This window comes from Rousettus aegyptiacus, unplaced genomic scaffold (genome assembly GCF_014176215.1).
Source record: "Rousettus aegyptiacus isolate mRouAeg1 unplaced genomic scaffold, mRouAeg1.p scaffold_m13_p_3, whole genome shotgun sequence".
Lineage (NCBI taxonomy): Eukaryota > Metazoa > Chordata > Mammalia > Chiroptera > Pteropodidae > Rousettus > Rousettus aegyptiacus.
Window position 1 is genome coordinate 126,422,766 of NW_023416306.1, and position 14,885 is coordinate 126,437,650.

The window sequence follows — 14,885 nt, forward strand, 5'->3', positions numbered from 1 at the left end:
TCCACAATAAAACTATTAGAGCTAATAAATGAATTTAGTAACATTGCAATATTCAAGATCAATACAAAAAGTAGTTGTATTTTTATACATTAATAATGAACAGACCAAAAATAAAGTTAAGAAAACAACTTCATATACAATAGCACCGAGATGGATAAAATACCTATTCATAAATTTAACTACAAGGTGTAAGACTTGTACACTGGAAACTACAAAGCACTGTCAAAAGAAATTTTAAAAGACCTGTATAAATGGAAAACTTCAGTGTTCATCGATTAGAAGACTCAATGTTGTTAAGATGGCAGTACTCCCCAAATCAATCTACAGATTTAGTGCAATCCCTATCGAAATTCCAGTGGCTTTTTTTTTTTTTTTTGGCAGAAATGGAAAACCTGATCCTCAAATTTATATATATTTTCAAGGAACCCCAAAGGGCCAAAACAATACTGGAAAAGAATAAAATTGGAATACTCATACTTTCCAATTTCAAAACTTACTACCAAGCTACAATAATCAAAATAGTATGAAACTGGCATAAAGTAAACATATAGACCAATTGGATAGAATTGAGAGTTTAGAAATAAACCTAAATATCTATGCCCAACTGATTTTCAATAAAGATGCCAATGCCAAGACCACTAAATAAACCATGTTAGGACAACTGAGGTATCACCATACAAAAGAATGAAGTTGAACCCCTACCTAATGCCATAGATACTCAAAGTGGATTGGTGATCTACATAAAGAACAAAAACTATAAACACTTAGAAGAAAATGCTGGGGTAAATCTTCATTACCTTGGATTTGGCAATGAATTCTAAGATATGTAAAAGCACGAGGAACGAAAGAAAATATTAAAATTAGACTTCATCAAAATTAAAAACTTTTGGGCATCAAAGGGCATCAAGAAGTGAGGAGACAACCTATAAATGAGAGAAAATATTTGAAAATCATGTGTCTGATAAGGTTCTAGTATTCAAAGCATAACATATAAGAACTCTACAATACACAGCAGAAAGACAACCCAATTTTAAAATGGGCAAAGGACTTGAATAGACATTTTCCCAAAGAAGACATAAAAAGGGCCATCAAGCCCATGAAGAGATGTCCAATATCATTAGTCATTAGAGAAATGCAGGAAAATACCACAGTAAGGTACCACTTCACACCCATGAAGTTGGCTATATATTTTTTTTTAAGTAACAAGCATTAGCAATGACATACAGAAGATAGAACATTCGTACATTGCTGGTGGGAATGTAAAATTAGTGCAGCCACTGTGGAAAACAGTTTTGCAGTTCTTCAAAAGGTTAAACATAGAATTACCACTTGACTCAGCAATTCCACCCCAAAGTATATACCCAAAAGAATTGAAAACAGGTATCCAAATACTTGTAAATGAATGTTCATAGCAGCACTATTCATAGTAGTCCAAAGATGGAAACAATCAAAATGCCCCATCAATGAATAAATGGATAAACAAACTGTAGTGTGTCCACATAATGGAATATTATTCAGCCCTAAAAAGGAATGAAGTACTGACATATGCTACAACATGAATGAGCTTCGAAAACATTACGATAAGTGAAAGTAGCCAGACACAAAATATCATATATTTTATGATTCCATTTATATGAAATATTCAAAATAGGTAAATCTATAGAGGCAGAAGCAGATTAGTGGTTGCCAGAGGCTAAAGGAGGGGAGAAGTAGAAGTGACTTTAAGGAGTATGGAGTTTTCTTTTGAGGTGATGAAAATATTTTGGAACTAGGTGGTGATAATTGTACAAAATTGTGAATATACTAATTGTCATTTATTGGAAACTTTTAAATGGTTAATTTTGTGTTATGTGAATTTCACCTCAATGTTTTTAAGCTGAAACCTAAAAATTATTTAATCATCATTAAGTAGTATGATAAACTGAAATAAGATTTTTTTTCTTGATTATCAGAATAGAGGCAAGGTCAGGGCTACTAAAACTGCTGTTATAAAGTTCTACTGATTCTTTCTGACCAGAGCTAAGTTTTATTTCTCAGTACTTTCATGATACTCAGTGGTTGAAAGAACTACTAAAAGTATGGTGATAGCAATAAAGGTTATTAAAATGTTGTAGAAGGATAGTAAATGTATCAGAGAAATCAGCATATTCACTTGAGAGCATCTTCTCAGGTATATCCAATACCTTTCCCAGTTGAGGTCTTTTTCCGTCAGCTACGAGAAAGCTTGGAACTAAATTCTGGCAAATTACTTTCATTGTTTTATAATAGCATCACTGGGTTAGCGGGTAAGGGCTGCCGAATCTCTAAATTTCAGTGAAGCACTGACACATTCTCATGATGTCACTGTAGCGTGCTATAGGGCTCTCTCCTCAGCCTGTCATCCTGATTTTTTTTTTAATCCCATTTTTTATGCCTGTATACTAGAAGGCTAGCAGACGCATTGGTTGACAGAGTCAGAACCTGAAAAAGATAGGAATGGATGATTATTATGAATCAAATATAACAAGATGAATTTTGTCAGAGACAAATGTTAAGTCTTGTACTCGAGACCAAAAAAAAAACCACACAAACTGGACAAGGATATCATTGGAGGAACATGACTTAATTGCAGTATATGCAATAAAGAGTAACAGAGTATGATCACTCTTAACTTTTCAATGTGAGCAAGCACAATTGGGTTGTTTAAATGTAGTCTTGAAAATTACTCTGCATAATCTGGTGCATTGCCCTCTATTCCATTTTACAAGAGACTTTGATAAACTGAAAATAAATTCAGAGGTTTATGTCAGGGATGGTGAGGAGGACATTCAAATTCATGTCATGAGACACAGTTGAAGAAAACAGGAATCGCTAGTCTTAAAAATATTGGCGCTCTTCAGACAATGAGAGCAGTCCAGAAAGGAAAAGAAAAAGAGCAGAATTGAATGCCTCATGTGGCATGAAAGCATTTAAGCAAAGACTGGGGGGTGATTTTTCAGAAATACTCATGATGATTAAAGGATGGAACCCCAAGTGACTAAAGTGTCTTTCAACCTTTAGTTTGTACAGATCTGCATAATTACTAGAAAGCAAGCAACGTAAAGATGGAGAAAAAGAAAATATAGGCTTATACCAGTGGTATTAAAGAACTCAAAGAAGTACTTATTGAATGCTTCTTAAATGCAAAACATTTCGAAGGTACTATAAATGATTCAGAAGTGATGAAATTTTCAGGTTTAGATCATTATCAGTGGGTAGATAACTTGTTTTCTTGGCCTTGTTTTACAGTCTAGTCTCCTGAGACAAGATCTAGGACTTGGAAGCCCAGCACAGCTATCTTCTTCAGGAAAACCTGGGACACCATACTACTCATTCTCCGCCACAAGCTCCAGGAGAAGACCACTCCATGACTCTGCAGCACTTGGTAAGTGTATCACGTGACAAATCCCATCCTACAGATGTTTCTCCCTCACCTTTAGTCTCTTCTATTGGCTGTACTTTTAATTAGAGAAATTTGGTTTATTGGGTATCATGTTGATATTGGAGCTAATTTGCATAAGGTAATATATCTATTAGGTATTTACTAAATAATCAATTTAATACTCTTGTTTGGTCATCAAAATAAGAACTAAATAGTGAAAAACAGGGCTTAAAAATAGGACTAGTTTTTCCTCTTAAAAAAATGTTATGTGCTCATATTAACACCTTTTTTTACTAAAATGGATAAAATGCTGAACAGTTTATAAAGTGGTTTTATGTACATTCTCATCTCTCATCAGTACAACAACCCCGAAGTGGATGTAATACTAGATTTAACATAAAACTGAGGCTCAAAAGAGGGACACATCCATATAATTAGTGGGTGGTTTACACAGGATAAAATTTAAGATTTTCTGACTCCATGTCCAGTGTTCTTTGCATATTAATTGTTTCTACGCCCCACTTTTAAAAAATTGATGTAAAATTAACATAACAAAATTAGTCATATTAAAGTATACAATTAAGTGACATTTAGTATATTCACAATGCTGTGCAACCATCATCTCTGTATAGTTCCAAAATATCACCTCGAAAGGAAACTCAGTACCTGTTAAACGTTTAGCCCTCATTTCCTTTACATGTCGCCTAACCAGATTAGTCTATTTTGTGTTGCTACTTAGTGTAAGTTTCAGGTGTACTCTCACATCTTATCCAGGCACTGTTTAAATATGGGAATTTTTGATGATTCCTACCAAAGAATCTTTTATACAGAAAATTGAAATTGTAAAGCATATTTCTATTAAAGATAGGCCAGCTTCTAAAATAAACCACCAGAAGAAAATGTATCATAGTCATTCATTCCACAAATATTTGTCGACTGCCTCCATTTATATCTCTCTTCTGTCAAGCCTATATTTTGGTGAAATATCCCTAGTTTCTGGGTCTAGAATATGCTTGAGGATAACAAAGTGCACAATGTTGAATTATCCCATTCAGCAGAGAACTTTCACGAGATGGGCCTGCCTCTCATTATGGATGATTTAGTATATGTACTGTTAGAATGAGCCTAGATGGTTTAAGCTAGTAAACTTTTTGTTATTTAAAAAATGAAAGTTGTAAAGTGTCTTTTCTCTATCTCCCCTTTTGTTTCCCTCTAAATGAGTTAGTCAAGATAAGAGCATTCATTTGCGTCTAGACATGTTAATATTTTAGAAAATATTTTGTTGGTATGTTATATGAGTATATACTGTGACAAAAAGCACTACCGTAGACCAATGTACTATTACTAAATGTTCAGGAAGAAAATGAACTATTAAAATAACTGGGTTGGGGGTAAATTTCATGAAAATTCAAATTTTCCAGAAATTAATGTCACTCACTTTTAGTTTGATTATGATGGTGATAGGTACTGTTCATTGTCTCTTCTCTGCCAGGTACTGTGCTGTACTTACTACATCTTTATAAAACCTCTATGAGATTGTAATAGTAAACTCATGTTACAAATGAGGAACCAAGACCCAAGAAGCTAAGTAACTTACTAGCCAAGGCTTGGTACCCAGGAAGGCCCACTCATGTCCTGTGTGGATATCATTTAGTGGATTATTATTTTATTCTTTATTGTTATTTCTCAGTCTTAGCCCCTCTTTTTTGGCATTGCAGTTATTCATAAAAGCTCAGAGCTGAAAGGACCTCAGAGATCATCTGTACCAATCTGAGCATCTTCTCAAGTTATTTAGATGCTTTAAGCAGTCAGCATTCTGCAAAACAGTATCCAATTTGTAGTCATTTTGCCAAGTTTTAATATAAGCCTAATAATAATGGCTAAAATTTATTAAATGTCATTCTCTGTAGGCACATCCTTGAACATCTTTCATGGATTATCTTTATCACCCCAGGAGGTGTTATCCTCTTTTTCCATCTTAGGTAGCTGAAGCTCAAAGAGGTCACTTGCCCAAGCTCATAGATGCTGTATGATGAAGCTGAAATTCGAATCCAACCAACTTACACTCTTAACTGTTACACTTTTCATCCTCCCAGAAGTGAACTGTGAATTCCAAATTCGTGATTTTAAATTTGACATTATGGGGGGTGGCTCCATAGTGTGTAGTAGTTAGCAGGTCTGCTTTACATACAGAAGGTTCTGGGTTCGCGCCTCAAGTGGAGCCATGGACCATACCCTGGGTGCATCAGGCCCCTGGTGTGTGCTGCGAGGGCATGGGAAGAGACACCCTGCCTTCAGAGATTCAGTTCATAAAGGGGAAACAGCAACATCCTGTTGGTCAGGGGTGGAAATGGGAGTGGGAGGATTAAAGAGGGGAGTAAACAAACAAACAAATAAATAGCTAGCTAGCTACCTAGCTAGCTTACTTTGACGTTATGTATGCAGTTGTATAGTGGCAGCTCATGGTGAAAGAAAATTTTCTATTTAGCTGGCAGGGAAAAATTATACTAAATATCAGCATCGTTTACTAGTAATTAACACATAATAGAGTGATGGGCTCCAGACTACTAGGAACAGTTCATTTGACTGTCTTGGAATAGAGTATGACTTTTTCTCAAGGAATGCTGTTGTGAGTAGGGTTCTAGAAAAGCTTCACAAAGAACAAAAATTTTGTCTGTAAGTTTCATAAATATAGTGTGCCAGATATTGTTTATCTTTGGCATTTTTGTTTAAGGATGTATAGGCTGCCTGTTGGTGTAGTGACTTAGATGCTAATGAATGGTTTTCCCTTAAAAATGTTAATTCCCTTTCCTCATGTGTGCTTATTGGTTTGTCGTTTCCTTTCTTACTTTGTTTGCTGTCATCTTCCCAAACTCAAGTGATATTTATTTCAGAATATATCACTTCATTAGGAAAACTTGTTTTGCACTGGAACCAGTTGGAATGAGGCCCCCATCCCCATATTCACTTGTTTACTCCTAAAAATTGGAAACAAGAAGGACAGTAGGAAAAAAATTATTTCCTGTTCATTTGAAGTCTGATCTGTTCCAATATAAATGCTGACGAAATATACTGTTTTCCATGCGCAGATCCTTTGCAAGCAAAGAAAGTCAGAAAGGTGCCTCCTGGTTTGCCTTCTTCTGTAAGTACCATTATTTTCACTTTGTGATAACCTGATTTTAAACAGTCTATATTTGCTGGCTACAAGGATATATTCTATTGGTGTCAGTAAGCACACTTCACATAGTAACTGTTCATTGCTTAAAGGACTCATTGATTGAGATAAATCCTCATTTAATGTTAGGTTTTTAGATTTCCCTGCAATGATTTGTAGCTTACTCTTATGCTTTTACTCCATGTCCCTGTCATTTGAATTCCTCTCTTGGGAAGAGGACGAGGCCGGTAGCTGTCAAAGAAGATCTCCTGTACAGGTCTTTTGATGTTTAATTAGTCATTATGTTGCTGAACAGGAGGACAGACAGAGATTAATAGCTGAGAATCTTAGAAATTTACATTTGTAATAATCCCAGTGGAGCTAAAGACATTAAGATTCGGAGGACATGTTCAGCTCAGCTTGCCTCAGTAGGACCGAGGTTATTAATATGCATAAATCACCAAGTCAGATGTTCATTGTGAAGCCCTTGTGGATTTTAAAGCCTTCATTAAGCCTTTCCTAACTTCATCCTAGCATCAGGAAAGCTTTCAAGCAACTAGTTTGTTGATCCCTCTTTGCTCAAAAATGTGTCCTTTGAGAATAAAGAGCTTTCGTGAAGGAGGCTGGAAAGATATGGCGAACAATCATTAATGGCCATGATAATCTAATGCCGTAGGGGTGTTTGTGCTATTAAATATACTTTATTCTTTTAAAGAGTAAAAGTATCTGTAAATGAACCTACATCATAAATTCACCTATAATTTAAAAATCCCTGGTGCAAGGAGAGGAGATTATTTTTTCTCTCCCTTTGCTTAGAACAAATGGAAAGTGGGGCTTTTGGATTGAGGCCCCATGCCTTGTAGGGTACATCTCTTTGTTGTGTAAATGGATGTTGGGCTTTTATTTGGCAGTACTTAACACATAGGCGCAGGTGCTGCTGGATGAGTCAGTCACAGCTCATCGAAGTATACACTGAATGGAATATCCGGCTTGGCATGTAGTAATCTAGAAGGAGCAGCATGGGTCTGAGCTTTTCCTTTTTTTTATTAAGGCTGAAGCAGAGATATCATCTTTTGGTTGTTTGCTTTCCTTCTTTCCTATATTCTCCCCTCCCTACCTTCTCCCCCCCACCCCCGCCTGCCCGCCTTCTCTTCCATGTGATACATGAAAACTCGCATTTGAAATCCTCTGTGAAACTCGGTTCCAGATGGATCTGAGTTTTATGCAGCCCAGGGCAGCTGTGCTCTGAACCTGCAGCCTACCTGGAAGGTTGGATTGCAGCTGCAGGCATTCTTAAAAGCTTTTGCTTGTATAAGCACTTGGGCCCACTAGAGGCTGAATGGCTGCTTGATAAACAAAATGAACACAATGCCTCAAATCATTATTCCCAAAGACAGGAATTTTTTTAGCAGCAGCTAAAAATAGTTGGGCAATTTACATTTTAACAGTTGTGTGCTGTGCAGGGGTAGGTGGTTCAACAGTATAACAGATGATTTCTGTTAGATTAACAGAAATCATTTAAAGCTGACAGAACTGCTAAAACATGTAACTGCAATTTTTTGTAATTTATTGCTATACTCTTTCTTTGAGAGTAATAAAAGTTATGTATTAATGTTTAGTAGAACCACACAGTGTGAAAAATACAACATTCATACATGAAAAATTCATTTCATTTTTTTTTTAAGTCTGAGATGGATTTTAAAAAAAAGCATATTTTTGGTGTTTCATAGTTCTTTTGTTTTTCAACCAAAAGGGCAAAATGGACTAAAGAGCCTAGAAAGAGAATAGACACTGGAGGTCACTAGCATCCCTCATCAAAACAGTATCTACTCCTTGGAGATAGTTCTCTGTATTGTATCCGGTGTCCAGGGCATGCCACAGAGAAGGGGAAAGGCCAGTGAATTCTGACAAAACTTTGATTTCTTTCAGAGCCACTAGAAAATTTCATAAGCCAAGCTTACTTATATATTGTGTTACTAGCTACTTTATTTGGGATTTATTAAATAGTTTAACAGTATTTAGAATTCAGTATTTTCAGTTCTATGTTTAACATCAACTTAAACATTAACACACTACTTCGAAACCATGTGAAAATAGTATTTAAACATATTGAATGCTATTAAAGATAAATAAATAATAAATGTATTTTAATTGAAAGTATATCTTAGTTTAAATTCTATGTTGAAATCTTAAATTAAAAAAACAAACATTTTTTTCAGCTTTAAAGACAGATACCTTGATAAATAATACCAAAATAGTTACTTCTGAGAGCACTTATAGTTACACTATTTACCTTTTCAGTGTCTAAAACAACCGGAAACTTAAAGTTATGATTTTCTATTTGAATGCTTTTCCTGAAATATATGTAATTTATAGACCTTTAACAATGTTAAGTGTTAAAAATATGGGTATCAAAATGACAGTGAACTATGTATATTTTATTTAATGATTATTTGAATGTTATACTTCCCAAACCAAACTAGAAACTTGACAGTTACATCTTAGATTTCATAGTTTGCTGCTTATTTCATCTACCTTTAATCTTCTGTAAAATACATGCTACCTTTGCTGAAGATACAGTGAAAGAGCTAAGTTAGTACAGCTCATACTGTTATAAAAAATAATAATAAGCAGGGTTACTTAATACATGCAAAGCATTGATAATCTACGTAATTTGACCACAGAACTTTGGTTAGAGGCCTTTTCCTTTTGTAAGCCATAATATATATTTAGGTATCATAAATACAAACCTCAGTTCCCCTATTCCTCTCTGCAGAACAACTGACTGGTAACTTCTGTCAGTGGATGAAGGTCCAATGAGGGTTTATTGACATCATTAAAGCTGTATGGTCAGAAAAATTAAGAGAATGATCTGCACAAATCTGCTGGCTCAATTATTGATTGATTGTATGACCCTAGACTTATTAGTTATCCGTTAGGAAGCTTGGATTGGAAAATCTGGAGTTCCTTTCAGGTCAAAAATGCAAAGTGCACTAAGAGTTTTAAAACTGATGTGCTCAATACATAACCTAAAAGCATGTAGGCATGGTTTTCTTCCTACTGATGAAGAATTAGTGTTCTTAAGCACATTAATTTTCTACTTGCTTGTCCAGACAGGTTGTAGCATCAACAGGAAAATGATGCTTGGACATTGAGAATTCAAACATATACACACACACACCATCATTACCTTCATATACATACACACCATCATTACCTTCAGGGGAGTTACCATCTGGTATGAGAAACAAGTGTTCAGTGAATTAATTACATTGCAGTGAGGCAAGTAAAGGTGTACCAAGTGCTCTATTAACATTGGGTAGGTAGAACTAACTTGAAAAGTACTAATGGCCCCAGTAATTGACATGTGAGCTGTATCTGGAAAGATGAGTAACAGTTCATCTGTTAGAGAAGAAGATCAGACAGGTAAAAGACATAGACATGTAAAAAGAAAAAAAAAAATGTGCTCATGCCACATCTAGAAGAACAGCATTACTGGATTCTATGTCAAATACAACCTTCGTATTGTTCCTATAGCAGATTTACTCTCCCACTCCAGAGGAAGATTGAGGAACATACATAAGAACAGTGTAGATACAACAATGGTAAACTGACTTGGCAGTGTACCCTAGATAAGGCCTAAAGTATCTTATGTCCAATAGGTAATAGGCATTTGTAATTGTTAAGGTTATCTGGGAGTCTTACCCAAGGCATGGGTGGTACTTTGACTTTGTGGGCGTTATCTTTACTTTTTTAGAGTTCCTGCACCTCTCCTCCTAACCACTAGTCTTTGTTCTTTATATGTACACCAGCTATTTTTCACTTATATCAGATTTTTACAGAGATACAATGTTTAATGGAATTTTGAAGCACTGAGTAGGGCTTGGGAGCAATTGTTTTTTGTTTAGTAGTATGTGCAAAAATTGTAACATTTGCAGTATATTTGTTAGCATCCTTCACAGCCTCGGTGTCACCCTTTTAGGGGTGCAGGACTCAACCTTTGTGAAGATCTATTACTATTATCTGTGTCATCTTAATCTTTAGTTTTTGCCACATAAATCTATAAAATAACTAATTCTTCTTCTTACAAACGAAGAAATTGAGATTCAGATATTAGACAATTCATCCAAGATCACACAGAGCCAAGATTATAATCTAATTTAATATCAAAGACCATTTTCTTTTTATTTTGAATGTTAAAACATTTTATATCTTGGTTTACTCATAAAATATCTTATTTAGTATATTAAGTTTAAAACATAGTTTATTCTGTCAGTTATGTTTTTGTTGATCAAATTTATTTTTAATTGACTTTGTTGTTTAAAGACCTACTACCATCTAAAAGGATGATGTAGAAAAGCACAGACTTCCTTTCAATCAAGCATGTGATCGATTTTATCTGGCCTTAGCTGCTTTTTATTTCATAATCTTGAGAAATTGCTTTTAAGTTCTCTGAATATCAAGTTTCCATTTGTAAAAGGAGAAAATAATGCCTGTTTCAAATGGTAGTTTGAGGTTACAACATGCCTAATATGTGCCAAGCATATAATAGACGCTCAGTAAATATCCTTTTTCTAGTTCCTACCGCCACAGCCTGAAATTAAAAGGAATTTTTAATCTTTTTTTACCAAATTTTGCTGTAAAGCAAAGGAAAACTTTGAAAATATAAGGAAGGATAAATATTATAGTAAAAAAATAAAAGTATCGTGTTACCTAAATTTACATATGTAATGTAATGCCTGACACATAGTGATTGGTAAATTGTAATTGTTATCATTGTTTAATGTGTTCATTTTTAGAAAAGGAATCTACAAAAGGAGGGAAATTTTGTTGAATCAAATTCTTCTGCCTAGAATGCATACTAGTTATTTTTGTTTTCTGAACTATTAGGAGTCTATGCTTCCCCCTCCCCACCTCCCTTATTTTTATCATTGGTTGAACATCTTTATGGCTCTCTGAAGCATTTCTCAAGAGAGAGAGTGCCTTCGTTTTTTATTCTTTATTTCTTAACTTGGTGTTAGTATTTCCAAACATAGATCCTTTTTTTTTTTTAATATACTGCAAAGATGAAGAATTCCAAAGAAAGAAAGAAGCAAGACACCTTCAAGATTTTTATTACCAGAAAGTAAACACCTAGATAAATTCCAGAAGGCCTTTAGACCCAAATTCTTAAAATTGTGTTCTCGTTCAATACCATTAGAACACATCTTTTGAACATCGGATTTTAATTATGTATCAAAATGGTATATCTTACAACTGATTTGAATATAACTGGTTTACAGTTCCATATAAAGGCTGTTAACACAAATCTATTTGTTTCTTTATCAAATGTTATTCTATCCTTTGTCCTTTGTTTTTTAAGTCTATATTTTCCCACAAAGCCATTATAGTTATCAGATAAATTTCTTTGCTTTTTCGTCAAACTCTCGAAATATATTTTACCACCCCAGCCATCAAGAAAAAAAACATTTTTTCTAACTCTTACTTTATTGTTTCTGTGATGAATCAAAGCCATTTAGATTCCACCTTTATTTGTTTTGCTGCAGACAGATACAGAAGTCTGTAGGCTTTTGATTAGTAATTGATTACACTTAGGAAATGATGCCTTCCATTTTCCCAAAATTTTTATGGGATTTAATTTTATTGGGAATGTCTTTTTAAAAATTAATGTGAATTCTGAGTCATTTTTAGTATTAATTTGAAATTTTAAGGGTGCCCCTTGAGACCATTGGGAATATCTCCTGATGTGTTCCCAAACCACAAAGACCATTAAACCATGTCCAATGGATCTAGCATTTTCATGTACATAGTAGCTAGAATTAGTAAGACTTTTAAATAGAATAAGTCAGAATATTAAATCCAGAGAGTGGTTAAACTGAGTTTTGTTTTTGTTTTTATTTTTGTTTTCTTTTTAATAAGAAAGAGAGGACAAATATAACTCTCTGGGCTGGTAGAAATAAATAACTTGGAAAACTACCATTTCAAAGATTTCTGACAATCTCAACCAGTAAGAAAAAGGTCAAGAGTTAGAACCATAAAGAAACTGTTAACTTCCATTTTATCCATGAATATAACAAGATGAAAAAAAAAAATAGCAAGATAAGCAGCAAGTATAATATTCTCAAAGGGTGTGTCCTATGGAAGTCATTAGGAAGCTAAGATACAGTGTATTATAGACAATTATCTGAGGCCTTTAACACTAGAAAGAACCTTGTGATTGTGCAATAACCAGTATTTACTTGGAGCACCAGCATCAGTGGAACTTTTTGTTAGTAAACCCTCCAGTTCTTGAGCATGAGTTTAAATAGGTATTTGCTTAGCTCCGTTGGCAGACAAGCATGGAGGGCACACAACTGTAGGTACTTAAGAGTTTCTTATTTCTGTCTGTTAGCTGTCTCTATTTGAAGGCTACTGTGATAAAAATTTCTAAAGTGGCTGATTCTTTCTCTGACCTTATAGGTCAGTCTAGCAGAAAAACCTTGGTATATAAAGGGAATGGTTCTAAAGTACATTCCAAATTTATATTCAATTTGGTTACCGAATGAAAGATAATCTTTGTACATTAATAAGAAGAAATAGCTACCGTTTATGCTGACAGAAACTACTGTTCAGAACAGTGTCAGAATTGTATCATTGTAGATAATAGGCTTTTAATCCATAGTTCTAAGATGTTCATGTTTGTGACAAGCCAGTAATGTCTTTGATCTGATTTCAAGTCAAAAAGCAGAAGGGAAAGTAACCAGTGAGTCCTATGTATCTATTCGTTTGTTCTGATGTGATGTGGTTGTACAACCACAGTGATATTTGTCATTTTCTGACCTATTTCTTTTTTAAAAAGAAAGAGCATTGCTGAATTTTAAATCTGGCTTTTAAGGTTTATTGAACTCCAGCTACTGGTGTGGTATTTTCAACTCTTTGAGACTTCACACCACTAGATACAGGATAATCATGTGCGTGTGTGTGTGTGTATGTATGTAACTTGAATGGCTTTTGAAGGATATGTGGTCGAATTCTATAAATGCCCGCCGTCAAGTGTTCAGCATCAATAGAAACGTGAAGTTTTTTGTTTTTGTTTTTGCCTAATACAATTGAGCATTATTTTTTCAAGTATAGGAAAGAAGGAATAAATTAAGAAATTCCAAATTTTAACACAAGGGATGTTTGAGGTTCCATATTTTATTCTTACTTAGAGAAGGCTTTTGCAACCTAAGTAATTTGGTGACATAAAATTTCTTATCACTTTATGCGTTTTGTTTAATCAGAAATGATTTTACTTTGAAAAGTCATTTATTGTACTTATATAATATCTAATTTTGAGGACAGTGATATATTCTATATAGGTAAATTCATAGTTAGACTGTAAAGCATTTTAAAAACACTACCAGTCCAAGGATAGTTTCTCATTTCTCCCAGTGTTTATATTCGCTGGATAGATTTTAAACAAGTGTTAAAGTGTTGGCTATTCAGAGTTTTCATCTTTTATTATCTGCAATTATTTTAACATAACCCAGTATATCTATAATATGCTAATGTTATTAGTCTTCAAAAATAATTTGGTTCTAGATATTATATTTCTGGAAATTTTGCTAGAACCTGCTTTGTTATAGCCTATATTTCTACTCTTCCTCAATGTGCTAGACCAAGAATCAGCAAACTTTTCGTGTAAAAGGTTATGTAGTAAATATGTTTGGCTTTGTGGGCCAGATAGCCTCTGTCACAGCTCCTCAACTGTAGTTGTGATACATAAGTGAGTATAACTGATGATATATAAATGAATAGGCATGACTGTGTTCTAATAAAACTTTATTTGTAAAATCAGGTGGTGGGTCAGATTTTGCTCATAGCCATAATTTGCCAACCCCTGCATTACACTTGAAGAAAACAAGTATATCTCTAAAGTAGATATATTCTTGCTTTCTTCATAAATGTAGTTCCTGTGAAAAACAGACCCAAAGAGAAGCAACTAAATGTTTTTAGATGTGTTCCTGGTGGGTTTTTTGGTTTTTTTGTTTGTTTGTTTTTTTGTTTTTTTTCTAAGATTCATTACCCATTATTCATTAGTCCCTTCATCATTTCCTTAAGGCCCTGGGCTCTGAGCCAGAGCTTATTGTATTGACAGAAACTTTCCAAAACCATTATTTGCCTTATTCTAAAATGTACTTGACTGGGATAGTGGAAGAACCTCAATGTATAAAGTGGGTGCTGTGGCATCATAATTTTTTTGGAAGTTAAATGTCACATTAGGTAATATATAGGATAGTTTATAATATATAGGATAGTTTATAACATCAGAAGCCCATAAATAGATATATTAGTAAGTGTTTACTTGGT

At 34.2% G+C, this 14,885-nt stretch overlaps 1 protein-coding gene across 6 annotated transcripts in view; it reads left to right on the forward strand.

Annotated features, from left to right (window-relative positions):
- Positions 1-14,885, forward strand: part of TCF12 (transcription factor 12) — a 286,947-nt gene that overhangs the window by 209,770 nt on the left and 62,292 nt on the right. For all 6 annotated transcript variants that reach the window (XM_016160437.2, XM_016160436.2, XM_036238494.1 and 3 more), the window contains 2 exons: positions 3,268-3,403; positions 6,490-6,542. In XM_016160437.2, the coding sequence (XP_016015923.1) occupies positions 3,268-3,403; positions 6,490-6,542 (189 nt within the window). The remainder of the gene's footprint in view (positions 1-3,267; positions 3,404-6,489; positions 6,543-14,885) is intronic.